General features: G+C 48.6%; 1 protein-coding gene across 1 annotated transcript; it reads left to right on the forward strand.

The window, feature by feature from the left end:
- Positions 1-5,123: 5,123 nt before the first annotated feature.
- Positions 5,124-26,257, forward strand: St8sia2 (ST8 alpha-N-acetyl-neuraminide alpha-2,8-sialyltransferase 2). The gene is made up of 6 exons (XM_013011886.1): positions 5,124-5,158; positions 5,274-5,336; positions 8,390-8,518; positions 12,197-12,454; positions 16,309-16,602; positions 25,972-26,257. Exons 1-6 carry the CDS (start codon positions 5,124-5,126, stop codon positions 26,255-26,257), a joined length of 1,065 nt encoding a protein of 354 aa, XP_012867340.1.
- Positions 26,258-26,564: the final 307 nt, after the last annotated feature.

Raw genomic sequence — 26,564 nt, forward strand, 5'->3', positions numbered from 1 at the left:
AATCCAGCCCTGTTAACTCATGGTAACAAATAACATCCATGTGGAGTGAACAGCCAAAAGTGTTCTATACCGTTCTAAATCTTTGCACTTACTAGCTCATGCAATCTCTCCAGCAGCTGGTGTGAAGTCAATAGTCTTACTCATTCTACAGAGGAGGGAAACAAATGGAAGCTTCTAGATGGTTTAAGGAATCATCTAAGATCAAGAGCCAGTGATTAGTTCAGCTCGAATTCAGTCACGAGGACTCTCCCCCATAGAAAGTTCCCCAGCACTCTAAGGGTAAGAAAATTGCAAAAGAAAAGATTCAGGCAACACATGAATTCACCGGAGGGAAGATCACAGTGTCTCAGAAAATCAAGGCCAGGCCGCGTGGGAGACGGAGATCGTCTGTGCATCACGGTGGCAGGAATACTAACTTTGAGCCCCAGTTAAACAAAACTGGATTTTTACTGCCCCCTCACCTCCAAAAAAAATTAAACCTTTCTTATTAGCAGACTTGATGAAATCTGAGTACAAAAGAAAATGTACTGAACTGTTATCTTTTTAAGGTCATCAGTAAAACATTTGTGGAAATTTTTCTCCCTTGCCCCTTAAGGACATGTGTGAATGTCTTCAAGTTTCTCCCCTTGGCAGATAAAGCCTAAAATAACTACTGTCTGGCTTTTTAAAGGAAAAAGTAGCCACTCATAAACCAGAGCATACAGAACTTTGCATGTGTCATGGACTAGGATTGGGGGAGGGGGCGGCGGAAATCCAGCTATGTGGTGAATGACGTGAACACCTGTGATGCTTATCTCTTAATTAAACCACCGAAAAAGAAAAGCCAGAAGTAGAGCTGTGGTTCAAGTGGTAGAGTGCTAGCCTTGAGCAAGAAAGCAAGAAAGCTCAGGGGCAGCACTCAGGCCCTGAGTTAAAGCCCCAGGATCAAGAGAGGGGGAGGGGGGGAAGTAGGGGATAGGGAGGGAGGCAGAGGAGGAAGAGGGAGGGAGAGGGAATCAAGCTTTCTAATTGGATGAGGAAAGCATTCTGGAGATGGGTGATGGCAAAGATTGTGCAATATTATGAATGTATTTATACCTCCGTATGTCACTCTTCTGATGATTGAGGTCAGTTGTGCATATATAGTTTTTTAAGGGAAAACTCTTGAAACTAACCAAAGCCTTCAGCTTCTAGTCCTGCCTGGGAAACTCACCCCAAATCATCCTGTTCCTCACTGTTTATTTTCTTCCCACGGAGTCATACTGTGGCCACTGGGGGTGGGGGTCCAGCCATCAGGCACCCAGCGATCTTTATGCACACATCGGAAAAAAAATATACATTGGAGATCCAGGAAACGTGAAGGGAAATAAAATACCATCGACTACACATTCCCAAGCTGTGGCTTCAGTTTAATCTTGTTACTCTCAAGACTGATCAACTGTTTGAATTGGGTCCAGACTCTTAATTAAAGCCGTCAGCTCCTGATCGTTTGTTTTCTTGGAGCCCACCCCTCTGGTGAGAAACTACAACTGTGGGAAATTCTAACAGCTAGACATTGAACATGACCTTGCCCAGAAACAACTGGCCTTAGTGTGCGTGTATCAAAACCAACACATTGTAGACGAAGGCATGATATGTTTGTCGTGTGTTGGTGGAAAAATAATAAAATTTCAGTATTTCACATATTCATTAATTAGATGAAGAGACAGTGCCAATTCCATTTTTTTAGATTTCCTAATTGCTTTTCACTGAAACATCTAAAGGTATGTGGCTTTGTCAGGTTTCATCTCTTTTTTGTTGTTGTTGTTATGGGGCTTGAACCCTGGGCCCAGGCACTGTCCCTGAGCTCTTCAGCTCAAGGTGAGCACTCTACACTTGAGCCACAGTGCCACTTCCAGTTCTTCTGGTGGTTTATTGGAGATGAACAGTCTCATGGGCTTTCCTGCACCGGGTGGTTTAGATCCACAATCCTCAGATCTCAACCTCCTGAGTGGCTAGGATTAGAGGTGTAAGCAGGGGCACTCAGTGAAAATGTAGACTTTGGAAATCTACATTACTATGGCTGAGAAAAGTCAAGTGGGCCACTGTCAGCACTGACGTGAGACCTTGCTTCACAGAGTTCTTTCGAGTGCCTTCTAGTTTCTCATTTGAACGATCTAAGCCTCCATGTTGCCATTATTTCCACCTTGTCTCAATTATCTTTAGCAAATTTTTCTCACCTGATCATTCTTCCTCTGTCCCTCTACCAAACAGGTGTCCACTTATTTGAGTAGCATTTGTGGCACAAAAAACCCTAATTAGCAAAAACAGCAGCAATGAATCCCTCACTGATCCCTGTAACTCTTTCTAGAGCCAAACATCTACAGTCTTTTTTTTTTAAGTGATCCTCCCACGGATGATTGACAGGCAAAGCAGCATCATACACAGACGTCATTAACACAGAGGAAGAGGGGCACACGCTCCTGGAGAGATTTTAGGAGAGAAGTCTCATTTAATGGTGAAGTTTGATTTCCTCAGCCCCAGTTGGCAAGGTACCAGGCAAGCGAAGGAAATGAGCAAGACAGAGAACCAGCCTGTTTCAGTATTATCTGGGTCGGGGAAGCCAACGGAGCAAGAGCTGCGTGCTTTTGGAAAGACGATTTGTCATACAGATGCCAGAAGGAGTAGCTATACCACACCACTCCAGGGGCTAAGGGAGGGGGGGGACAGACAGCAGTCATTACTATGGATTCCCTAAGCAGAGGAAAGCAAGGCAAACAGGCTGAAGCTTGGCTGCTACTTTATACCGTTTCTGTGGGCCCCGGGGAGTAGAGCCGTCCCTGTTCCTATGGTTTCTGGCCTTGGGGTGTCTGGGTAGAACAGTGGCCCTGAGACCTCGCAAAGGAGGTGGTGGGGTGTGTGCTGTGTGGTGCCTGGTTTGTACTCCAAGAACACGTTCCCAGGCAAGTCCTTTGCTAACTCTGGAACTGATTAACTTCAGGAAGGACAAGTCCCTTCAGGGTCAGCAAAGCCCCTGCTGTCAAAACAACATCAGCACATAGGAAATAAAGCATAGGAAAATAAATAGGAAATACATGATTCATGCCCACCCCCAGGGGGCTTGCACTGAAATGGGTAACTCAGCTCAGAAAGCTGGAACTGGGAAACAAAACCAAGCTTCGGTCCTTCAACTGTGAGAGGAAGAGCTTCACCCATATGAAAGTCAAGATTTCTCCAAAGCATCCAACCTGTACTCCCATGAAATAATCAGGAAGCCGGGTGCTGGTGGCTCACACCCGTAGTCCTAGCTCCTCAAGAGGCTGAGTTATGAGGATCCTGGTTCAAAGCCAACCCCCGGCAAGAGAATCTGTGAGATTCTTGTCTCCAATTAACCTCCCCAAAACCGGAAGTGACGCTGTGGCTCAAAGCGGTAGAGCGCTCGCCTTGAGCAAAAGAAGCTAGGGGACAGCGCCAAGACCCTGAGTTCAAGCCCCATGACAAACAAAGATAAAAATAAAACAAGTTTAGGGATTTGTGATCAGCAGGACTCAGCTTTCCCCCTAGGACCTAGCCTAGAGGTGGGAGAGAGAAAGGCCCAGAACCAGTTGTTTGCAGGGCAGGCAGGCAAGGGTCTAGGTGTATGGGTAGATGTACAGATACAAGGTGACAGTTAGACCAGAGGAATAAGTACTGCAGCTTTTGTGTGTGGTGTAAGGCCTCTGGTTAATAGGACCGGATATACCAGGGGACACCTGTCAGGTGCTGTCACTGTACCAACATAACAAGTAGGTGAGGCTATGGATGTGCTAATTGGCCTAATCATTTCACAATGTATGCATCTATCAAAACATCACATTTACTATCATCATAATCCTTGGTCTCTGTGGGTGATTGGTTACAGGACGCCCTACAGATACCAAAATCCACATAAAAGAGTGTAGCATTTCATGTGTGCGCATATGTTAGGTTATGTCTACTTAGAATACATGGCATTGTTCATGCTAAGGGGTAACTCATGGTTACCTCTTACTGCTTAGGGAATGATGTCCACACATACACACACAGAGAGAGAGAGAGAGAGAGAGAGAAATGTACTCTTTACCTGACTTATATAACTCCTTTGTTCACCACCTTTATAATACAACAGTAAGAAAAATTTTTTTTAAAAAATTTATCTGAAGTTAGCTGAATCCATAGAAGTAGAAACCACAATTGCTGACTATATATTTTATTTCAACTTGTCAATTACACTTTATAAAGCTGATAGGGAATTAAGGACTCAAAAAAGAAAAAAAGAAAGAGAAAGAATTGGCTTGGGCGCTGTCCCTCAGCAATTCAGCTCAAGGATAGCATTCTGCCACTTGAGCCACAGCACCACTTCCAGCTTTTTCTGCTTATGTGGTGCTGAGGAATCAAACCCAGGGCCTCATGCATGGAAAGCAAGCGCTCTACCACTGAGCCACCTTCCCAGCCCCAAGAATGAATTCTTGTATTGTCCTTTAAGCTCTATTCCATGAAGACAGTAACTAGGATGTGTGTGTGTGTGTGTGTGTGTATGTGTGTCAATATCCCAATAAATTTTTGTTTAATGAATAATTTTTTTATTTTTAAAAAGCGAATTTCAGTCGGTTGTTCACATCTATAATCCTAGTTACTAAGGAAGCTGAGATCTGGGGATCTCAGTTCAAAGCCAACCCAGGCAGGAAAGTCTGATTCCATTGTGAGGCTGGCCGGGCTTTAGAACACATGGGGCCCGCATTGCCTGACTGTCTCCCACTCTCCACCCACCACAAAATGATCCTGTGCTTAAAAAAAAAAGTTACCACATTTGGTTAGAGGCACAGTGGACTTCATCTTATTCCTTCTATTGACTTTCTGGTGTGTCAAGTTTGGAGTGAATGTAGACAAGGTCTCCCATGCATGAATGAAAGCAAGAGGAGACTTAGTACGGAGTCATACTGTGTCATACCAGACTCAATGCTTAGTCAGTCACGCCACCGCATGGCTAATACCAAGGGAGGTGACTTCTACTCTCTCAACTTGGCTGAGAGAAACTGTTCAAAAAGGGGATGGGGCAGGACCTGGGCTGCGGGGTGGGGGGGTGTTCCAATTCCCTATAAAATGCCTGGCTCATGCTGAGAGCCAAATATTGTCCGTTCTAGAGAATGTCGAGTGAGTTCTCATCCTCCATCTGGGAGCTGTGAGCCCAGCAGAGAGGAGAGGGGAGGGGTAGGGGGAGGGGTCTCCTGGTGATTGAAGATGGCTTTGAGAAGAAGAGCTGAGTTTATAAATAATGCATTTCCTTTGTCTTGCAGGAATTCTGGAGGCCGAGGTACAATCAGATCAGCTGTGAACAGCTTACATAGCAAATCTAATAGGTTTGTAAATTAGATTTTGTGTTCATTTGTTTTTGCTGTGAGGCAGCTATTAATCTGCTTCTCCTCTTTGCTGGATGGTGCCCGTCTTACTTAGCAAATAGATCTGTTTCATTTCACTTTGGTTTTGCATTTCCCTAATCGCTTTTGGGAAGAACTGTCGATGATGGAAAGATCACATGATACGGTCCAAGGTCTAGAAGCTTCCAAGATAGAAAATGCAGATGGCTAAGAGTTACTTTCTGGAAAGAGCCCCACCCCCTTTGTAGAACTTACTGGTCACTTCCATTTTTGCTGAGCAGTGGAGAGCCTGCAGGGTTCCAGGACTTTTAAGACAATATCGTTGTGGTTGATGGCTCAATTAGGAGGTTAAGATAGAAATAAAGCATTTGAGAACATTGCTGAGACCTCTTAATATACGCAAGAAGTCAACTCAGCAATGTGAACCCTGACCACCGAATGTGAGTCCTGAAACTGCATGATTGCCTTTTGTGACTAGAAGCCATTGGTACAGCCCTGGGGAAGAGACATTGTCAAATAACAGCCCATCCTCTTAATTGTACAAAGGCCAGAATGATTTTCCTGTGTTTCCAGCAAGATAGTAACACAGCCAGATGATTGAAGTCCTAAGGCTGTTTCAGATTGTATTCAAGGCTGGGCACTGGTGATTCATACCTATAATCCTAGCTATTCAGGAGGCCAAGATCTAAGGACCTAGTTCAAACCCGGCTAAGTCCATAAGACTCTTATCTCCCATTAACCACAAAAAACAAAAACAAAAACAAAAAACACCAAGTGGTGCTGTGGCTCAAGTGGTAGAGCACTCACCTTGAACACAAAAGCTCTGGGACGGTGTCCAGGCACAGAGTTCAAGCCCTAGGACAGCCAAAAACAAAAATAGAATCCCATCTGAGACTACAGTAGGAAGCAGAGGAACAAATAGAATGTTACCACCATCAGTGCAGCATTTATCTCCTACCTTTTCCTGTTTCCACCAAGAGAATTCTAGAAACCTCTTCTGGAAGCTTCCAAACAAGTCTTCCACGGTTGCGTAGGTCTACAAGCCCTTCCTTCCTGAGAGCCACACACCCCAGTCTCCATAGAGCCATAGGCTGTCAGACCCAGTCACTAAACACAGAGGACAGCATCAACTAGGGAAGATGACACCTCCCACATTAAAGCAGTGAGAACTGCAGTCAGGGTCAGGGTCAGCTAGCTCATAGCCCTAAGGTGGCTGCACCTGCCTATAGCCGCACTGAAGCAGGCACATGTGCAGAAGTGTGCGGTATCCATGTGCACTCTTCCTGGACCCTCACAAGATGACGCACACATCGGTGGCTGGAGATCTCTAGGATCTCAGAGCTCTCCTCTTCTTTGTTTTCTAGTCCTGGAGCTTGCACTCAGGGCCTGGCACTGTCCTTGAGCTCCTTTTGCTCAAGGCTAGCACTCTACCACTTGAGCCACAGAGCCACTTCCAGCTTTTTCTATGTATGTGGTACTGGGGAATGGAACCCCCAGAGCTTCATGCATGCTAGGCAAGCACTCTGCAGCTAAGCCACATTCCCAGCCCCCGGCTTCCTCTTCGCTATCCTCTTCCTAGACATAGAAAAGCTGTGTCTCAGAGCGGTAGAGTAATCTTTTTCCCACAGATACACAGCTTACAGAACCTTTCCCATTCTACTCTCTGCCTCCTCCATGAAAATAGTAAAAATTCCAAAGAGGGCAGCTTTTTTCAGAGCGCCGTTCAGCTAAGATGTCCATCTGTCTTACTCCAGAGGGACAGGACGGGTTCGGGAATGGAGGTGGACAAGCCCGCGTGTGACAATGCGCTCCCGTTTCATTTTGTTTTTAATCTTCTCTACCTACAAATGGCAGCATTGGACTCAGACCTCGCTAGCAGGATTCCATCTGTTTTGAACTTGACTATCCTAAGATAAATGCACAGGACAGCGACGTTTGGTTTGAGCTCTGTAAAGCTCCAGAATCGAGCAGCACAAATCCACTTTATCATTCTAATGGGGAGAAGCTGCTGTCAGGGCAGAAATTAAAAAAAGAACCTTAGAGGTGACCCACATACATCTGCAGAAGGCAGACTGGCTGGTCGACGCCTGGGAAGGCATCCTTGTAACCCAGTTTCTTAGAAACCTACTAGCATAGATTCCAAGCCTCTGCAGCGGAGCAAGTCTTCTAATGCCTGGTGTCGGGTGGAAAAAATGGTTTATACTCAGAACCACCACAGGCACACACACACACACACACACACACACACAGCCAGCCAGCACCTCTGTCTACGCCAGGCCCTTCCAGGATCAATGCCAAAGTCAAATTCCACAAACACTTATTTATTGAGCATCTGCTACGTTCGACCATTCTGGAATACAGAAGCAAGTGGAAATCCTTTACTTAGCATCTAGAAGGAGAAGGTGGGAGAAAAGGAAGGAAGGGAGAAAAGAGAGAGGAAGGGAGGGAAGGAGAGAGCAACCAAGAAACAGACGGAGGGTGGGAGAATAACTCTGAAACGAGTAGATGTTTCTATGTCAACAAGAGAGGAATGGAAATGCATAGAGAAAGAAAGAAGGCACGGGTCCCAAAGGCACTGTCCTGCTTGGGAGGCTTTGTTTTGTCTTTATTTTTAAGTTTGCCAGCCTGCATAGCACACACTGGGCGGCTGAAGACTGGCTGCTTGGAGCTTCCCACTACTGCCGCCCCTTCCCGGCGCCCCCCCTCCCCGCCCCGCCCGGCTTGGAAAGGCAGCCCCATGTCAGGTTTCCCTGGGCCCAAACAGTGAGGGTGGAGGAGGAGATAAAGAAGTTCCCTCACCCCTCTTCCTGTTTCCAAGAACATCTATAGCAGGGGTACCTCGGGGAGGGTTTGTGCATTCTAGAAGATAAATAGACTCCCTTCCCTTCTCAGGTAATCACTGCAATTTTGCTCTTCTGAAGTTTACATTCAAACCCGAGCAAAAACAGAGCGATTCGGCTTGTCGTTGGCATGCTAACAGAACGCATCTAACCTTCGTCTTGTGGTTGTTTTTTTTTTTTTAATCTCCCGCCCAGAGCTGAAGTTGTAATAAATGGCTCCTTGCCTCCAGCGGTTGTTGACAGAGGTAATGAAAGCATGAAGCACAGCCCCCACCCCGCCACCTCCACCTGGAGACACAACCAGACCCTGTCGCTGAGGATCAGGTACTGGTAACTGCCATGAGGACAAGGCAGACCTGGTTGGTTTTGGTTTTGGTTTGTTTTTGCGGGGGAGGGCGGGGGGCCATGGTTGGCAAATGGCCGCCGCCCATCATCTTCAAGAAGTTAGGAGAGAAATGAAATGGTTACCTCCCTGGGGAGGCGGGCACCATCTAGTAAAACTATCACTGGGACACCAGAACCTGAGGAGAGCCTGCTACTGGGGGCTCACGCCTGTCACCCTCGCCCACTCAGGAGGCTGAGAGCTGAGGATCGTGGTTCAAAGCCAGCCCAGGCAGGAAAAATCTGTGAGACTCTTATCTCCAATTCACCATCAAAGAAAGCCAGGAAGTGGCGCTGTGGCTAGAGCTCTAGCTTTGAGGAAGGAAGGAAGGAAGGAAGGAAGAAAGAAAGGAAGGAGAAAGAAAGAAAGGAAGGAGAAAGAAAGGAAGAAAGCAGCTCAGGAACAGCTCTGAGGCCCTGAGTACAAGCCCCAGGACTGGCACAAAACCAACCAACCAACCTAGGGGCCCTGCAGCCTGGTATGCATTTGCAGACAGGGGAGGTGGTGGTCCTGACTCAAGTCAGGGGCAGGGGACCCCTGGGTGGGGGTGGGGGGGTTGTCCACAGATGACCTCCTCTTCCTGGAGCCCAAGGCATCACTTCCTGGGTGGCCTGCCTGGTATCCACGTCCCCTGTCACTGTCCCCCCCCATTTATCCACAGTGCATAGTCCCCTCCTGCAGGCCTTGGGGCTCTAAAGTCCCCTCTCCCCAGGTGATGATGAGCTCCAGATGTGGCCCAACACCTGTCCTTAAAGAGACAGATCGGTGTGACCCAGGGAAGCACGGCCCTGACCTTCTCAGAATGGGATTCCTCAGACCACAGCCATCCCGGCTTCTTCCAGCTTTGGCGGCCCAGCCCCGGCTGTGGCTGTGGCTGTGGCCCCCACGCCTCTCTCTTTGCAGGCCCTTCCCCTCCTCTGGGTCTGTGGAGTCCCCTCTGCTGTCTCTGGCAGGACAGCGTGATTGGATTTAGGGCCCTCTGGGGAACTCAGGATGATCTCATGGAAGATTATTAATTTCATTACATCTAGAGAGATGCCGTTTCCAAATAAGGTCATAGTCTCAGATTCCAGGGGCTAAAGGGTGGACATAAATTTTGGGAGGAGCCACCACTACCCCCACTCTTCTATCCATGGTGAAATCTTCCCTCCTGCAGTTCCTTCTTGTTCTTTCCTTTACCATAAGGTAGAGAAATGCATACACACACACACACACCTTACCACTTTTGAAGAAGACTTGATTTTGGCCTCCGTAATGACCCTTACTGAGACAGGCCCATAACAAGCCTTTAGTCCGAGGGGGAAAAATAATGTCCCTCCACCTCAGCAACTCAATCACCAAAATGATTCGGAAGAAAAGATTCTGTAAGTAAATTGGAATGAGACTCAATAATTGATAGCAATTGCTCATAATTAGTTAGAAATTAATTCCCTCACAGAGGTATTTATTTATGAGCTTTCTGGGGACTCACTCTGCCTTTAAATACTTCAGCATAAGTAATTGTAAGGAAAGAGTAGCAATTTCCAACAAATATAAGCAGTGCTTAAGGCGCTCAGGACTTAGGAAAGCCAAGAGAATGAAACAATGGCTTTGTTTTCCATCATAAGGTATGAGGGAGGATCACAGACCGAAATAAAATAATTTTTCTTTAGAATCCCCTCCATTGTCAACAGATAAAAGCTGGTGTGAGAAATGTAAGGAGGATCACAGTCCAGGCTGTCCCAAGCAAAGAGCACAACCCTATCTCAAAAATAACCAGAGCAAGAAAGGCTAGCGGCATGGCTCAATGGTAGAACCCAGTCTTAATCAACACAAAGTCCAGAGTTAAAACCCTAGTAACATGGGGGGGAAAAAAAACATTTTTATAGAGGTATGAAACTGTTCAGCAAGAATGAGTTCCCTTGCATTGTAACAATGGAATGAAGTGTGACTGAAAAGCAGCAAGGATTCTCGCTGCCCTGTAGCTACATCAGTCTTCCAACCATAGACAGACATCAGTCACCTGACCGGGATTTCCCCCAAGATCAGGACCTCTGAAGTTGCCAGCAGAGTATCTGCACTCTGGGGGCAGGAGACCAGAACCTGCCAGTTCTCGATGGGGGTTCACTACAGGACACAAAATGAATGTTGCTTGATCTGAGCGTCCAATTCCTTTCTCTTCATGACTTGAATCATTTCTAAAAGTCTTTGGAGCCTGGAGCTGGTGGCTCACACCTATAATCCTAGCTACTCAGCAGGCTGAGATCTGAGGATCACAGTTTGAAGCTAGTCAGGGCAAGAAAGTCTGTGAGACTCTTATCTCCAGTCAACTGCCAGAAAACTGGAAGTGGCGCTGTGGCTCAAAGTGATAGAGCATTAACCTTGAACAAAATAAGCTCAGGGACAGCACCCAGACCCTGAGTTCAAGCCCCAAGTCTAGCAAAAAAAAAAAAAGTCTTTAGGGTACTTAGTAACCCCAGCTGAAATGCTCTGAATCCTTAGGCAGCTGTGTATTGGGGTCAAACTATCCTAGTAATTCTATGAAGACAGCAGTTCATCTCCTCCAGATTGTGCCAGAGCCTTTCCTCTAAGTCAAAGTTAGCCCGCACTTAGAGAGCTGTCCTTCAGTCACTTTGTTCTAAAGCATCACAGAGGAGGCCCTTTCCCATAAGACCAGAAATGTCAACATTTACTAACTCCACAGTAGACAACAAATCAAGGAACAAAGATCACACCCCACCAATTGGACCAACCCTATGGATGGCAGGCCATGATGCTGTCAGAGCCTCAGAGATGGATAGAAGACACCTCTCAGTCCCACAAGCCCATCTGCCCCTAGGGAAGAGAGCCTCTACTCAGAGATGCTTTCCATGGAAGACAGTTGGCCCATGAGATGCTTTCCGTGGAAGACAACTGGCCAATGAGGAATGAGCGCATGTGTCATGCTGGTTCACTGGAGATTCCTTGTCCTATGGTGGCCCTGAGTTCCCTAAAAAAGGAGCCACGATGCAGGGAGACCAGATGTCTGTATTTTCCCCAGACCGGGACAAGAAACCAAATGTCTGGGTTTGTCCTTGTGACAAGGGGCTGGGACATTCACCCCTCAGTGAGGTATCCTCTGTAAAGCCTAGACGTCCGCATGTTCTACCTGTTGGCTGCCCTACACAGTGATCCGGGGCAAGCAAGTCTGAGTGAAGCTGGGCATGGCGGCCCTCTCACAGAAGCCCAGCTACTCAGGAGGTAGAAACTGGTAGGATCAAGTTTGGGAGGCCAGTGTAGACAGAAAGTTAGCCAGACAGTATCTCAACAAACAGGCTGGATATAGTGGTACATCTCTGTGATCAGAGCTATGGGAGAATTGGAGATAAGAGGACTGTGGTCCAAGATCAGATCCCATACCAAAACACAAGACCTCATCTGAAAAATAACTAAAGGGAAAAAAGGGAAGGGGGGAGGGGGAGGGGGGAGGGGTATAGATGGCTTCAAGCCCTGGATCCCTGCCTACCGAGCTCAAGTCCCTAAGTTTGAACTCTACTACTGTCCCCCACAAATGAATGAATGAATAAACAAACCAAGGTTGAGTTGGCAAAGAATAGCTGGCAACATGAAAACTGTCCTCATATGCATTTGGTTTATCCTAGGAAACAAATCTTAAAGTTCTTGGATGCCGAGAAGGATATTTCTGTCCTCAAAGGGACGCTGAAGCCAGGAGATATCATCCATTACATCTTTGACCGGGACAGCACGATGAACGTGTCTCAGAACCTCTACGAGCTCCTCCCCAGAACGTCCCCTCTGAAGAACAAGCACTTCCGGACTTGTGCCATCGTGGGCAACTCGGGGGTCTTGCTGAACAGCGGCTGCGGCCAGGAGATTGACACACACAGCTTTGTCATAAGGTAACCACCCCGGGAAGGTGCCCTGGCCCTAAGTGGCTGACATCAGATTGAAAGGTAGCATTGCCCATCTGTCCCTGTTTTCAATATTTACTACACATCAGAATTGTGTAAGAACATCTCCCTCTCTCCCTCTCCCCAGCCTTCAGATTGTACCTTTAACCAGTTAAAGCAATCTGCTATCTGGTGGTGGGGAAGGAGAAAGCAACCTCAGAAGCTCAGGTGATTCTGGCACATACCCAAAGTTGACACTTACTGATCCAAACCAGAAGCAAGCAGTCTATAACCCTCGAGCCTATTCTTTTATAAATAAAGTTTTATTGGAACACAGCCACTCTGGCTCATTTTCACGTGGTAAATGTCTGCTTGCTCACTCCAGTGCAGAACTGAGTGAAGTCACACGGAGACAATACAGCCTGCAAAGCTGAACAATTCACTGGCTCTTCACAAGCTTGGTACTAAAGGTTGCCAAGAATATCTATCCTGGGCTGGCTCATTTGTCTGTCCAAGTTTGCAAATCTCTTTCCAGTGTCCTAGAAGATAGCACTCTACTAGTACCTGCATTCTTCTACCGTGCCTATATTAGAAGTGAAGCTGTGACTTGAATCTTGTATTTGATCCTCATTTTCTCTAACATATCAGCGCTCTTTCTCTCTCTCTCTCCCTCTCTCTCTCTCTCTCTCTCCCCACAAGGATATTTAGACAGTTACTCACGGTCCTGACACCTGGTCCCTTAGCCATACAATCTGAGGAATAAGGCTTTTCTGTTTCCTGGTCGAAAGTAGGCCACACAGAGCCTCAAGTTTCATTCGGCCTAGCTGTCAGCCCTGGCACAAGTGCAGACCTTGTCTCACATTTCCACTGGGCCTGATCTGGTGCAAAGAGAGCCTTGTCCCCGGGCTTGTGAACAGCATGATCGTCCAAATCCCAGAACCCAAGGATGTGGGAAGACATGGGTGTGACTCTTCTTGTATCCCCTGGGATTCGAGAGCAACCATCACCTGGGGACCAAGGTTCCTTAGCCTTGGCCAGGTCTTTGAACCTGGCAGAACCAGTGGGCCTACCCCTGTCCTTTGAAGTCCTCCAGTCTAAAGATGGACTGAGAGAGTGCTGGGGAGGGAAAGGAAGGAAGGAACTGCAGCAGGCTTGTCTGATGGAAGCCGAAGACATTAGGAATGGGTCATGGGCAGTAAGAAGAGAAAGGAAACCTTTTAATCTTGGGCAAACCCAGACATCTGGTTTCTTGTCCCATTCTTGGGGAAATGCAGGCATTGGATCTCCTTGGGGGGGTCACATCTCTTAAGGGTCTTGGGGCCACCATAGGACCACGAGCCTCCAACCAGGAGCAGCAAACCAGCATGATACATACACTCATTCCTCATTGTCTTCCATGGCAAGCATTTCATTGGCCACTTGTCTTCCATGGAAAGCATCTCATTGGCTACTTGTCTTCCATGGAAAGCATCTCATTGGCCAATTGTCTTCCATGGAAAGCATCTCATTGGCCACTTGTCTTCCATGGAAAGCATCTCATTGGCCAGTTGTCTTCCATGGCAAACATCTCATTGGCCATTTGTCTTCCATGGAAAGCATCTCATTGGCCAATTGTCTTCCATGACAAGCATCTCATTGGCCAATTGTCTTCCATAGAAAGCATCTTTGAGCAGAGAGTAGTTGGGAATGTGAGATGCCATGTTGTCTTTCTATCCACCTTTGAGGCTACACAGAAACTGTGCTACTGAACCAAGACTAGAAAGGAAAGCCAGTCAGCACCAAGAAAATAAAAAGGAGCTTGCAAGGGTAGCATGAAGAGATGGTGCCTGATTCAGGATTGTGTGTATGAAGTACTTTCCCAGACATTTAGGGGCCAAAGCACACAGATACGTACATATCCCAGGTACCTTCCCTGGCAGAAACTAGCAAAATAGAGACTAAAACAAAAATAAAAAACCAAAAACAGAGCCCAGTGCTTATGGCTCACACCTGTCATCTGAGCTACTCAGGAGGCTGAAATCTGAGAATTGCAGATCTAATCCAGTTCAGGCATCGAAGTCCTTGAGATTCTTATCTCCAATTAAACACCAAAAATCCAGAAGTGAAGCTGTAAATCAAGTGATTGAACACAAAAGTTCAAGGAGAATGCCCACAAGTTCAAGTGTGAGCGCGTGCACACACACATACACACACACAAATTAGAGATGAAAATATCACAACAAATACCAAGGAAAGCCAAGAGGGTCATTGGGGAATATTTTAAAAACTTACATTCTAACGAAGGGGAAAAATCTAAAAGAAATAAATACATTTCTAGATGCATCAGATAGACCTATCGAAATTCAGCCAAGAGGATATAAATCACTTAGCTAGATCAATAACAAGCAATGAAATTGAAGCAAGAATAGTCTCCCAACAAAGAAAAGCCCAGGTCTAGATGAATTCACTGCCAACTTCTACCACACCATCAAAGAAGAATTAACGCCAAAGCTCCTCAAAGTATTCTATGAAATAAAAGGCTAAGGAACACTCACAAGCCCATTCTATGAAGCCAGTATTACACTCCTAGCAAAACCAGACACAGACACAGCAAATATATATATATATATATATATATATATATATATATACACATATATATAAACAAATTTCCCTCGTGAGCATAAATATAGAAATCCTTTTAAAACGTATTTGTGAACCAAATTCAGCAACGTATTAAAAACACCACATACTGTGATCACGTTGATTTCACTCCAAGGATTCAAGAATGGTTCAACATACACAAATCAGTGAGTGTAATACACAACACAATCGGTTCAAGAGATGCAGGGGGGAAAAAATCACATGATAAGAACCAAGGACAAAAATAAAATTACATGATCAATTCAATGGATGCAGAAAAAGCTTTGGGTACATTTTTTGTGCCTAGAATGTCATGGGTTTGGTCTTTTTTTTCTTTCTCTTTCTTTCTGCACTAGGAATTGAATCTAGGGCCTTGTACATGCTAGACCAACATTCTACCTCATGAGCCTTGACTCCAGCCCCAAGAGACTGCCAGAACAGGAACATGAACCCTTGGATTTACTGTTTCTTAAACTGTTGGTACCAGAAAAGGACTAGCTTAAAACACACTCTCTCTCTCTCCTTCCTTCCGTCTCTCTCTCTCTCTCTCTCTCTCTCTCTCTCGTGCTCTCTTGCTCTCTCTGTCTCTCTCTGTCACACACACACACATATTCTCCTCTCTCTCCCTTTCCCTTTCCCTCTCCCTTTCCCTCTCCCTTTCTCTGTCTCTCTCTCTCCTTCTCCCTTTCTCTCTCTCACCCTCTCTGTCTCTCTGTCTCTCTCTCACACATACACACACACATACTCTCTCGTGCTCTCTTGCTCTCTGTCACACACACACACACACACACACACATTCTCTCTCCCTCTCCCTCTCCCTCTCCCTTTTCTCTCCCTCTCCCTCTCCTTCCCTCTCTCTCTCTCTCTCTCTCTCTCTCTCTCTCTCTCTCTCTCTCTCTCTCTCTCTCTCTCTGTCTCTCTGTGTCATCCATGCCTCTCACCCACTCCCATCTTTCACCTGAACCTAGATCTGCAGGTAAGGAACCCCCGGATCTTGGCGGTTTAAACAAGTTCCCGGAGGGGTTCTCCTGGGTTAACAGATGGAGAGGCAGGCTCTCTGTGCACCTGTCCACCAATCCATCCTTCCAGACTCCCTCTGTGGTCACCGCCTGGAGCCCCATGACTTCAGCGGTGCCTAGGGTTGCTCTCTGGGGATGAGTGAAAGCAAGGAGAGGGACAGGATGAGAGGGGGATGGATGCCCTTTCCCCCCAAAGGACCACATCGCTGTTTTCTCCGGCAGGTGCAACCTGGCCCCGGTGCAGGAATACGCCCAGGATGTGGGGCTTAAGACGGACCTAGTGACCATGAACCCCTCAGTCATCCAGCGGGCCTTTGAAGACCTGGTCAACGCCACGTGGAGGGAGAAGCTCCTGCAGCGGCTGCACGGCCTCAACGGCAGCATCCTGTGGATCCCGGCCTTCATGGCCCGCGGAGGCAAGGAGCGTGTGGAGTGGGTGAACACACTCATCCTGAAGCACCACGTCAACGTGCGCACCGCCTACCCATCCCTGCGCCTGCTTCACGCCGTGCGAGGGTGAGCACCTCCGGGGGCTGGGGGGATCCACCCCACCCCGCCCTGCCCCGGGGTACGCTTCCATCCCGACTCCCAGGGCCTGGATGACCCTCGCAAGCCACCTGAGCCTCTGTGCTTCAGAATAGGGGTGGGGGCCGGTGTGCAGCTGTCATCCAGCATGCCGGGTTTAACCCGTTGGCAATGCCTACCTGCAGTCTGTACTGAGAGTCTGGAAAAGCAGAGAACACGGAAGGGGAGACGGTGGCTGTCAGGGTCACGCAGCTGCCTTCCCAGCTAGCAAGAACGATCCTGGCATAGGTGATGGGGGCTGTTGCCAATCGCCTGGACAGAAGGAAGGCAAGGGGGTGATGGCGTAGAGGAGGCTGGTGCCGGGGGTGGCGTAGCCGCTGGGTCGGCGGGGCTGTGGCCCAGCTGCACCGGCAGCCAGGTTTGATGAGAGGTGCTATGGAGGGCATACCCATGGGTGAGAGAAAGAGGAAAACCCAGGATGACTCTGAGGATGAAAGGGGTGTGGTGGGTGGTGAGTCTCTCCTGTAAGAAGAGGTCTGCCCAAAGCCTGTGTGTGTTTGGGAGCATAGAAGAAGAGAGTTCACTCTTCAGTTGTAAGTGTGAGGCACCCCTTACAAATAGATAATGTAATCCCCATACGGGGATTATATATGAGATGTTGTATAATTCTCTGCCATAGGTATTAATTATATATGTATTATATATTACATAGGGTAAATACTATATGTGGCATATACGTGATACAGTTATAGATTATATATATTATGTATTTTATATCTTCTAGAGGATAAATCTTATATGTGGCATATATATTATATAATGGTATGATATGTATATGTATGTACATATAATATATACATATATTGTACATATATATGTGTGTGTGTGTGTGTGTGTGTGTGTGTGTGTGTGTGTGTGTGTGTGTGTGCTCTGATCTCTGAGTCTACATCCAGTTCCACTCAAACACATGGCAGATCGTGGCTGTGCCCTGAGGATATAGGAAGCTCAGGGCACAATCTGCTCACCAATCAGGGGACATTAGAAGGCCCCTCCAATGGGGCCTGGGAGGCTCCCGGAGTCACTCACTCTGAGGTACCCAAGCCTGTGATGAATGCTGGACTCATTTTGGTAGGATTGTCACAGGCAACCCATGCGAAAGACCTAAGAAGAACCTGAAGGGGAAAAAAAAAAAGGAGGGGCAGCCAGCTCCACCAATGGCTCACGCCTGTAATCCCACCCACTCAGGAGGCTGAGATCTGAGGATCACGATTCAAAGCCAGCCCTGGAAGAAAAGTCAGCGAGGCTCTTATCTCCAATGAACTGCCCAAAAAGAAGCCTGAAGCTGTAGCTCAAGTGGTAGAGCGCTAGCCTTGAGATCAAAAACCCTGGGCTGTGAGTTCAAGCCCCAGGACTGGCCCCGGAGGGGGAGGGGGAGGACATCCGCATCTACACTCATGGCTGATGGAGTCCAAGTGGGCCCTGTTCAGATTCGAGCCTGGCTGGCCGCAGCCCTTACCTTTCCAGGGCCTCTTTTCACTTGATGCCATCATAAAATAGACCTGCCACAGCAACCCGCATCTCCACGCTTGAAATATCATTGCTCCCTGGAAGAAGGAGACTTGTAAGATGGTTTAAGAGTTCAAAGGGATAAGAGAAGAATAAGAGCTGCCCCTGGATACTGAGAGCAAAAAGCCAATGGATGGAGACCAGGCAGCCCGCCACCTGGAAGAAATCTCTGCAAGCCAAAGCTATTTCCAGCAATAATTGACTCGCTTTCATGTGTCAAAATAGCATTAAGCCCCAGTAATGAGCCCTTTAAACAAACAGACTGTTCATCCTGAGAACGCGGCACCCCCGCCCCCCGCAGGAGCTCTGGGAAGCTTCAGGAGCTGCTGCAGAGCAACAAGTGGGCCACCCTGCTTGTAGTGGGGGAAGAGGACCGTCAGGCCTTCACATGGTCTTACGTGGTATCCTGGTCCCTCCAACTTCGTGAGGCTCTGAGTGCAATGGAAAGGGCGGACACGGCGCGGCTGGAGGGGAGGGGCAGGACGGGGCCACGTGAAGAAAAGACCAAGGGACTGGCAGGGCATTGGTGGATGGTGTCTGTAATCCCACCTGTGCAGCAGGTGGAACGGGGCGGGGGGGGGGTAGGGAGGGGGGAGCGTGGCAGTTGCAGATAGGAAAGCAGGGGCAAAAAATACTTCCCAAGACTCCATCTCAACAGAACAACAAAACCCTCAGCACAGTGGTGCACACCTGTCACCCCAGATATGTGTGGAATGTAAGTGGAGGGCTGCAGTCCAGGCCAGCCAAGGTTAAAAAAACAATTTTTTAAAGCAAAACTGCCGGGTGCCGGTGGCTCACGCCTGTACTCCTAGCTACTCAGGAAGCTGAGATCTGAGGATCGCAGTTCAAGGCCAGCCCAGGCAGGAAAGTCTGTGAGACTTTTATCTCCAATGAACCACCAGACGACCAGAAGTGGCGCTGTGGCTCAAGTGGTAGAGCTTGAGCTGAAAAGCTCAAAAGCTGAAGAGCTGAGGGACAGTGCCCAGGCCCAGAGTTCAGGGTCATGATACATCTTTCTACCTAAATCAAAATATGTTAGTTTCAACAAGAAAATAAAAAGAGATGCTTAGAGGGGATGGGAAGGTGGCTCAGTGGTACAGTGCTTGCCTTGCATGCATGAGGCCCTGGGTTCGATTCCTCAGCACCACATAAGCAAAAGCTGGAAGTGGTGCTGTGGCTCAAGTGGTAGAGCGCTAGCCTTGAGCTGAAGAGCTGAGGGACAGCGCCCAGGCCCAGAGTTCAGGCCCCACGACCGGACCCAAAAAAAAAAAAAAAGGAAGGAAGGAAGGAAGGGAAAAAGAGAAAAGATCTTGACAAAACATAAGGTCCCCTATCAAGATACTGGAAGTGAAGATTTGAACCAATACATCTGGGAAGGACATCTTCTCAGCCTGTAACAATGGGGTTGGGTGCCTTCCCCTTGTACTCCAGCACTTCTCTATGTCAGCTAACGCTGTGTGATCTGCGGTGCCACCACCAGATTCCAGGGCCTCTGAATCAGTGACCTGCCATCGCAAAGAGCAAGGGACACAGCACAGAAGCCATGTGCTGGCGCTATCTGGTGCCAGCACAGCGCTGGCCTCCGTGGCTCCGCCATCCTGCAGAGCAGCCAGAAGGCCTTGGCTGGAGGTGGGCCAGAGAGGAGAGAAACCAAGAGGAAGGACAACAAGCAGTCACGCCCGGCACAGGAAACGGGAATGTGGTCGGCAGCTGGTCATGAATGGCGCTAATTCAATTACAACAACTGGAGAGGCTGTGCACCCCGTGGAGAGGGCCGTCCAGTCGAGCAGGACAGCTGCCCGCTGGCCCAGCAGGCGAGCCTTGAGGACTGGTGACTAATGAGGCCCAAGGAAAGCCCTGCGTTGGCCTGAGGAGGCCCTGGTTCAGGGCCAGGGGGAGGGCCAGTGAGCAGAGCAGGCCCCGCTGCCCATCAGTGGGGACAGAAGCCCAGGGCTGCAGAGCCTTCCTGCCCACTGAAGGGGAGGCCAGGTGCCCAGACTCTGGCAAGAAGCACGTGGACGGGAAGCACAGTGAACCTGAGGCAGGGAGAGGATTTTCAGGCTGAGATCTGGAGTGCATCCCCAGTCCCACTGGGCCACGACTAGAGTCTCTGGCACACTCTGGGGAGGGCCTGGGCGACCCAGGCTGTATTAGAGGTAGTCTGGTGTAGCACAACTCGAACACCAATGGAGACCCAGGGGGCAGAAATCAGCCTCCAGCCTTCCCACAGCGTAACCAGCTCCCCAAGACAACCCCGAATCCCGAGACTGAAGCCACATCTCTCCAACAAGGCAAAGCTGGGAAGATTCAACCCGAGAGAGATTTCGCACAGTCACAGTTGCCCTCCAGGAGCCATCTCTGCTCTGTCCAACAGTGTCATTAACTTCTCTGCAGAAAACGCTCTCCCTCGCTTTTCCAGCAGCCACAATGGCCACGCGCCACGAATCCAGGAGACCGCGGGGCATGTGTTTTAAAACAATTCTGGCAATCCCCCCTTGATTGATGTCCGCACCATAAACTATAACGCCCAATCGTCACACCTAGGGAGGTGGCCAATTTGAAAAAGAAAAATAATTACTGCCTGCTTTGAGATGACTTTGCCTTCTAATTAAAATCTCAAGACTGGTAGAGGAGATGGGGCATTGTCAATTCACCCAGCTAACCCCCGTAGGGAAGGCAAAATTAATTAGTTTGTGTTTTTACACCCAGCTGATATCCTAAGGAAAAAAGTAGATCACAAGTCAGGCATACACACACACCTACACATACACACACACCGAGTCTGTAAATTGGCCAGAGTGACTGAGGAGGTGGAAAGGAAAATCAAGAGTGATTTGTTCCCGCATAACTCAGTCCGGTTCTATTACAAACTACTTATTAAGTGGTGCCCTCATGGCCCGGCCAGAACCAAGGAGACAGAATAGGAAACAGGCTGGTCCCTCCATTCATTCATTCATTCATTCATTCATTCATTCCGGACTCTCACACTGGCTGTTAACACCTTTTCCCTTCCCGCTTAGCAATTCTGGGTGGTACCTGACCTAATCCTGCCCCTTCTCCTCACCCCTCCCCAGCCACAGGGCTGCGTGCTCAGCTGGCTTCCCACTTCTCCTTTTCCACAGCTTTCCATTTTTCATCTCCCAGATGAATATTTGCCAAGCATAACCAGATTGGGGATCCTCAGCGTGGGGTAGCGGGGGCTCCTCTAACAGACCCCACAACCAGGGCTCTGGCACAATGGAGGCAGGTTCCTCACCTTGACCCCCAATTGTGATGCGAGCTGACACTGACTCTCTTCCAGCCGGGAAATTGGGGATCTAGGATGCAATTGTTTTTCTTATTCCTGTCTTCACAGAAGGCCTTGAAGTTCTGCAAGTCAGGGAACAAGAAAATGGGATGGGGTGGGGGCGGGAACTAGGGGCAGGTGGCTCACACCTGTTAGCTACTCAGGAGGCTGAGATTCGAGGATCACGGTTCAAAGCCAGCCTGGTCAGAAAAGTCCCAGTGAGAATTTTATCTCCAACTAACCACCCAGAAACCAGAAGTGGTGCCATAGCTCAAAGGGGTAGAGCGCTCACCTTGAGCAAAAGACTGACAAAAAAAAGAAAAAGTGGGGAAAGCCACTTTTATTGTCCCCCGGGAGCCAGAATGGGCCACATGACCGCAACTCAATCACAGATATCCTGAGAGATGTGAGGGGAGCCCACGGGGTCAAATGTCAAAGGCTTCGAGACCCGCCTGGGGCCTGCGGATGTCTCTGAATTGTACCCAGGAGACGTGGGAGTGTGGGGGAGATCAGCCCATCCTGTGACAAATTCCCACCCCAACCCCAGGTCGCTTGGCACAGGGAGGAAAGGAAGAACAAAAGCTCATGGTAATCAGGCAGGGTGACTGACAGCATGAGCGGGAGAAGAGCAGGAACAAAGGGAGTATTTCCAGGAGGCTGGGGGGGGGGGGCAGTTCACCAGCGGGGCAGGTGTGTGCTTGGCTTCAAAATGGCTCACCACAGCTTCTCCCTCCCCCCCACCCCCAATCGAGGCACGGGTTTGGCTAGCCTGAACAGAAATCCATTTCTGAAAGCCGACCCCTGGCAAAGGCCTCTCGACCAGCAGATAAACAAAGCCCTCATCCCCAGCGTGGCATTTGGCTGGTGTGCGGCCTGCAATCCGCTCAGGGAGCCAGCCGCTGAGGTCTCAGGCAGGGACCAGGCCCTGGCTTGACAGCCAATGCATGGCGTCCGCTGCAGCCCCCTTGGGGGGTGCGGGGGAAGGCGGGGCTGGGAGGGGAGGCAGGGGTCCCGAGGCTGCCACATCGTATCTAACCAGGTGCTTGCGCAGCTTGCTTGATCTCAGGATGTTCACCATAGAACCTGGGGTGCTCTGGAGAGAAATGTCCAGAGGGCTCCGGGGAGGAGGAGGAGAAGGAGGAAGAGTGGCAGGGGTCCACTCGGACCATGCAGGGTTTTATTGGGGGTGTACATGATGAGGCCCGGCACTGAGTTTGTGGTGGCCAGACCGGCTGGCCTGTGCTCTGCCTCTGTCCTGATTCCCTGCTGGAAACCCCAGACCCTGGGGAAACTTCCAGAATGAACCAGGAGGAGGGGGAGGGGGTCAAGTGACAGGCTTACGGGACAACTGTGGCTGTCTGCAGGGCCATCCACGAGGCTGGCACGGTGTCCCGCTGTGGCCCTGTGGGACACGGCCACCCCCACGGTGGCGAGGGGGAGGGGAGGCTCCTCAGGTCACACCAGGAGCAAGGTTCTCCTCAGTCAGAGGGCTGGGAAAGCCTTCCAGGGCATTCTCCTAGCTTGAATAGGGCAGGATTTGATGGAATTAAATGGATTATTAGGCAATCTTTCCCCTATTCTGACTCAAAGAGTAATGTACACTCTAAACACAGTGATGCAATGCATCTTCTGAGTTCCTTCTTTTTCTTCTTCTTCTTCAGTGCCATTCTTAATTAAGGCTTGGACTCAGGGCCTCGGTGCTGAGCTTTTTCAAGTGTTCTACCATTTGAACCACAGCTGCACTTCTGGCTTTTTGGTGGTTAATTGGAGATAAGCGTCTTAGGAGCTGGACACCAGTGGCTCACGCCTGTAATCCTAGCTGCTCAGGAAGCTGAGATCTGAGGATGGCAGTTGGAAGCCAGACCTGGCAGGAAAGTCCCTGAGACACTTATCTCCTGCTAAATCACAGAAAAAGCCAGGTACGGCTCTGTGGCTCAAGTGGTAGTGTGCTAAAATTGAACAAAAGGAGCTCAGAGACGGCACTTAGGCCCAGAGTTCAAGCCTCAGTACCAGCAAAAAAACTAAATATAAAAAAATAAAATGTAAAAAAGGCTTTCACAGACTTTCCTGCTGGGGCTGGCTTTGAACCGAAATCCTCATCTCAGCCTCCTGAGTAGCTGGGATTATGGGCGTGAGCCACCGGCACCTGGCTGGATTCCCCTTAGCTTTGAGATGCCCCTTTTGGGTTTCTGGGGAGCCTGCCCCTCCCCTGCACACACCCCCACCAGCCTTTTGGCTTTTAGCTTTTTAGCTCAAAGCATGGTGAATCACAGAACAGTTCCATCCTTCAGTGGTATGTAACTGCTCATGCCTGGCATACGCTCACACTTGGCATGAATGTAGTTGGTGTGCTTGATTATAAAACAAGGCCCACCCTGGTGATACTCACAAGGTGAGTATCGGCACAGAAGCTGTACTGTGCTGGTCCTTGCTTTCGGTGGAGAGCAGACATTTGTTCCATTAGCAAGCGTGAACCTCTGGAATGGGGTCCCACCAAGGTTAAGGACATAAAAATGTGAACAATATTTAGTGTAGAGTCACAGCAGTCAGGAATGTGTAGTGGAGAAATACATCTTTCTATCTGTAACCCCCCTTTGTACGACTACTTAATAAGATAGTAAAGTAAAATCAAAAAGGATTACATCTCTGTACATCACCTTTATAATAAAAACAATTTTAAAAAAAGGATTACATCTGTCATATACCAGGCTTCATGGCTCATTCCTATCATACCAACTATTCACAAAGCAGAGACTGAGATTCGCTGTTTAAGAATATCCCAGCATGGGGAGCTGGCAGGGGGGTGGGGGGGAGGAGAGTAAGACCCTATCTTAACCAATAAGCTGGGCACAAAAGACATCAAAGGAAGGTTTGTGGTCCAGGCTGGTCTGATTTCCTATTTTAAAAATAACCAAAGCAAAATAGGCTGGAAATGTGACTCAAGTGGTAGAACACCTGCCTACAAGCATAGCAAGCAGCCCTGAGTTCAAACCCTAGTACTGAAAAAAAGAAAAGACAGAGAGGAATTACATCTTTCAACCAGGGTAAATACACTGCTTTTAAAGGGAGTAAGGTAAGTAGGGGAAGGGGAAGCTTTTATTAGAAAAAGAGGTTAGTCCACACAGTCTGGTAAGTCTGGGTTAGCAGATGTAATGAGACCTGGAATTCGTTCTCTTGGAATACTAGACCCTGAGGGTTTCTTAGAGATCATCTGGGCAGTTTTCCATCCATGTGTAAGAGAGAAAACTCAGGTCCCACAGAAAGAGGTTTCACAGAACAGCGGTGACCAAACCATCTGTTCAGTCAAGCCGTCTGGCAGCTGGTTTCCTGGCTGTGGGAGGGGCCGCCTCTTCCTCTCTGTGTACCCATGGTACACCAAGGACCCTGCGCCCACACCGCGCAGAGCGCCCACAACGCCCAGGGACTAACACTCTGTTTTCTCACTCGACTGTGTTTTCTTTCATGACCCCACGTGTGTGCCAGTCCTGGGACTTGAACTCAGGCCCTGGGTGCTTTTAAGCTTAAGGTTAAACTAGTGCTGTACCATTTGAGCCACAGCTTTGCTTCCAGCATTTTGAGGGTTCATTGGAGATAAGAGTCTCATGGACTTTCGGGCCCAGGCTGGCTTTGAACCATGATCCTCAGATCTCAGCCTCTTGAGTAGCGGGGGAAGTTCCTTTGTGTCTGTGTGTCCCCTTTGAGCTCAGGACAGTCCGGTAGACTCCTTTGTGGGAAAGCACACAGCCAAGGTTGGTCCAGTTGTCTAATAAATTGCCAGTCCTCTAGGGAGTGAGCCTGAGACCTGTCAGCTGCAATGCGAGGGAGTGCTAGGCGGGACACACGCTCCCTCTTCCTGAGGAAGGGTGAACAAATGCAGTCATAGAGTTCAGCAGACACTCTGTGGAAAATGAACTATGCAACTTGTGGGTGGAGATGGGAGGGGAAAACCAGGGGAAAGGAAACAAAAGAGGGGGTGACATTGTCCCCCCCAAAAAGTCTTCAAGACTCCATATCCAAAATTTCACCAGCAAAAAGCTAGACTACTGGTGTGGTCCAAGTGGTAGAACCCCTGCCTACAAAGCTCAAGACTCTTGAGTTCAAACCAAAGGGTTGACATTGTCAAAAAAAAAAAAAAAAAAGTATTTATAGCCAGGTGTCGGTGGCTCACGCCTGTCATCCTAGCTACTCAAGAGGCTGAGATCTGAGGATCTCGGTTCAAAGCCAGCCCAGGCAGGAGAGACGGTGAGACTCCTATCTCCAATAAACCACCAGAAAACCGGAAGTGGCGCTGTAGCTCAAGTGGTAGAGCGCTCGCCTTGACTTGAAGAGCTGAGGGAGAATGCCCAGGCCCAGAGTTCAAGCCCCACAACCGACAAAAAAAAATGTATTTATTAACTGATATAACCCCGCTGGACAACACCTTAATAATAAACAACAACAAAAAATTATAATTTCCCTCTTTCTGGGAAAGATGATTCGTCAACACATTTCTTTTTTTTTTCTTTCAGATACTGGCTAACTAACAAAGTCCACATCAAAAGACCCACCACCGGGCTCTTAATGTACACGCTGGCCACACGCTTCTGTAATGAAATCTACCTCTACGGATTCTGGCCCTTCCCACTCGATCAGAACCAGAACCCCGTCAAGTATCACTATTACGACACGCTCAAGTATGGCTACACCTCGCAGGCCAGCCCCCACACCATGCCCTTGGAGTTCAAGGCCCTCAAGCATCTGCACGAGCAGGGAGCGTTAAAACTGACCGTGGGCCAATGTGATGGGGCCACGTAGAGCTGGAGCCGCGCAGGACTCGGTGGCTCACATTTCAGGCCAGATGGGAGTCGGGAATGGCACAAACATAGCAACAAGCAGGCTAGTGGTTTTCTTTGTTTAAAAAAAAAAGTGTAAAACAGTGACCAGAATATATATATCTCTCTAAACCTGCATATATATATTGACCTGAGTATTTATAATTGTGTGGTGTTCATCTAGCGGTAGGCAGATAAGCCACAGGAAGTGGGTGTGAAGAACTCGCCCAAGCCAGACGGAGACTCAGTCCAGCTTTGGGGGACAAAGGACTTGCTATAAAGAGAAGCCA

This window comes from Dipodomys ordii, unplaced genomic scaffold (assembly GCF_000151885.1).
Source record: "Dipodomys ordii isolate 6190 unplaced genomic scaffold, Dord_2.0 Scaffold15, whole genome shotgun sequence".
Taxonomy (NCBI): domain Eukaryota; kingdom Metazoa; phylum Chordata; class Mammalia; order Rodentia; family Heteromyidae; genus Dipodomys; species Dipodomys ordii.